Below are 2,759 nucleotides of genomic sequence, written 5' to 3'. Positions count from 1 at the left end.
ATACAAAACATGCAACAGAATAAGAAAAAAATGATCAGATTAGTCATGCATAGTCGCCATAACAATTCGAAGGTTCTCTTGTCCGTGGCGGCTGGACGCGAACAGGAGCCCGACCCGGTTGCGGTTAAGGAGGGGTCGGGGTGGGAAGCAGGCCGATGGGCCACAAAAGCAAGAAGAGGTGCACCTGCTAGTGGCTCGCGCATGTCTCGAGCAGCACCAGTGGCCGCAGGAGCAGGCAGAGACGCATTTCACGCTTGAGATGCCTAACGAGCAGCTGCTAGCCCAGAGTTCACCGGTCACGGGAAACTCGGTGTGCTAGATTCATGCGACTTCCAGGTCTCCTCTGGATGCAGAGTACGGGGACCCGAAGGGACTTTATCACGCTTGAGTATATTGCAGTTGCTGCCATCATCGAGGGAGAAAGAGGGCTGTCCGCTCTCCTCCAGCACTTTGTCGGGACTGCCAAACGAGGAGTGTCCCTTGAAGATGACTGAGGGTTTCCTCAGCCGGAGGAAGCCACCAACTGCGATGCTAGTCTGCTAGTCTATCAGAGCTCCTTGCTGCTCTCTTGCTTATCCTTCACCCGACGTCGTATCTGACAGAGCTCGGTAGCTAGGTCCCTAAAGAAGGAAGACAAGTGCGTGACGACATCCAGGGATGTCCTCGGAAGCCTTCTAAGCAGCAACAGAGACTGGGCGACTCCTGTGGTCGCGTGTGCTGTGCACTGGTTGATGTCAAAGTAATAGATGACCGCTGGGCAGAGTGGTCGGTGTGCCAGCAAAGCTGTCTGCAGAAAGTTCTTGAAAACACTACTGAATCGTTCTACAAGTTCATTCACTAGGGGGTAATACAGCGAAGAGTGCGAGAGGCGAATGACACGATCTGTCAGGAACTGGTTGAATTGTCGGGAACATGACTGAGGCCCATTGTCGCACGCAATCTCTTCGGGGTAGCCCTCTCGACAAAATACTGAGAGTGGAATGATTGTCACCATGCACGTCGACACCTCGCTACGAAATTGTGCTTCAGGCCACATGGAAAAGCTGTCTACGACGGCAACAGCGAACCTGCAATCATGCGATGCTATTTCCGTGGGGCTGACGATGTTGATGGCGACCTTCTGGCATGGATGTTCTGGCAGGGGCACAGGTTGTAGCGGATTGACTGCAGTCTTGGTACTCTTGTCTGAAGCCTGGCAGACTATGATGTTCTGGAATGCAATTTGAACTTCGTTGTCCATGTCAGGCCACCAAAACAGCTCTCATGGTTGCGCCTTGGTGCGAACAATCCTAGGGTTGGCTTTGTGCGCGGATGAAATGAGCTGTGGAGTAAGGGAAGGAGCAATGAAGAGCCGTTCACCACGCAAAAGCAGGTCGTTGACCACAGAGAGTACTTCGCGCACGGCGAAAAATGGCTGAAGCTCATCCAAGAGAGAGAAAGACAAATAGAAGACAGGAAAGGCAGGGAGGTTAACAAAACCCACGTCCGGTTTGCTTACCTTCATTGGGGAAGAGGTATAGGGATGAAGAGAGAGAGAAAGAGAGGGACTTGTGGGGAGGCCTAGATGATGTGACATAAGCCTTGACTTGCTACAAGGTAGCATCTTGATGCAGGGACTACTGGAACTAGTCTTTGGTGAGGCAGGGTGGAGCAATGAGAGAGACGACCTCTTTGTTAAACGAAACATGTTCCTGCGAAACAGACACTAGAAGGCCGGACACTGCATACGCAACTTTTTTCTCTGACCCCTTGCGGTATTTTACCGTATAGTAGTGGTGCAGAACATGCTCTGAGCAGCGCGTGATTCGAGGGAGGCGTCTTTCTGACCCTTGAGAAGACATTAAGGGAGACCAAAGCTTGGTGGTCCGTGCGAAATGTAAAGCGCCCCCCCCCCCTAAAGGTATGTGTGCCAACACGCGCAGGCCCAGACGCACGCGCGTGCTTCTCGTTCACCAACTGCATACTTCCTCTCTGCTGGGAAGATTGTGCGAGATGCGAAGGCGACTGTGCGTAGCTGGCGGTCATCCATTTGCCGGAGAACGGCGCTCATGCCGCGGGCATAAGGATCCGTAAAAACAACCACAGGAGAAGTGGGTTTAAACATCTGAAGTACTTTCCTGGAAAGTTGACCTTCCAAAAACTAGCGTCGACGGCATTACTTCGGATGAAGGGTTGATTCGTCAGAAGCCGTAAGCGCATCAGAACCACGGCTCTAGCAAAGCAGGGAACAAACTTGTCGTAGTGCTCGTCTAGGCCAAGAAACAAACGCAAGACAGTGGTGTCAGTGGGAGCTGACAGCAGTGAGATGCCTTCGACAGTGACCTTGCGGCCTAAGGAAGAGAAGTCTCGGAGGCGAAAGGTGCACTTGTTAAGCTTGAGTCCAACTGCCTTGAGAACAGCGGCCAAATTTGTTGGGTGCTCTAGTTCGCTCTTTCTGAACAAAATGATATCCTCCATGTAGAAAAGAACACCGGAGCTCCCTTTGGGACTTTTATACATCAACTTCTCGAAGGCTGCGTGAGCGGAGACTAGTCCATAGCATACCCGGTTGAAACGGAAGAGTCCATCGTGAGTCACGAATGCTGTCAAGTCAAGGCTTTCGGGATGCAGCAGAGCCTGGTGGTAGGGGGATGTCGGATCCAGCTTGGAGAAAGTACTGGCACCAACGAGACTGCTCAGAAGCTCTTTATTTTGAGGCTGTCGGCTACGACTGCCCTTTAAGTTCCCGAAGCTCACCTCAGAGTCGAATGCCGCCGTCC

General features: G+C 52.3%; 1 protein-coding gene across 1 annotated transcript; it reads right to left on the bottom strand.

The window, feature by feature from the left end:
• Positions 1-547: 547 nt before the first annotated feature.
• LOC142583680 (uncharacterized) lies at positions 548-1,240 on the bottom strand. The gene has a single exon (XM_075694168.1). It carries the CDS (start codon positions 1,238-1,240, stop codon positions 548-550), a length of 693 nt encoding a protein of 230 aa, XP_075550283.1.
• Between the last annotated feature and the right edge of the window lie 1,519 nt (positions 1,241-2,759).

This window comes from Dermacentor variabilis, chromosome 5, assembly GCF_050947875.1.
Source record: "Dermacentor variabilis isolate Ectoservices chromosome 5, ASM5094787v1, whole genome shotgun sequence".
Taxonomy (NCBI): domain Eukaryota; kingdom Metazoa; phylum Arthropoda; class Arachnida; order Ixodida; family Ixodidae; genus Dermacentor; species Dermacentor variabilis.
Note: the sequence above shows the minus strand (reverse complement) of the source record. Positions and strands in the feature narration are given on the sequence as shown.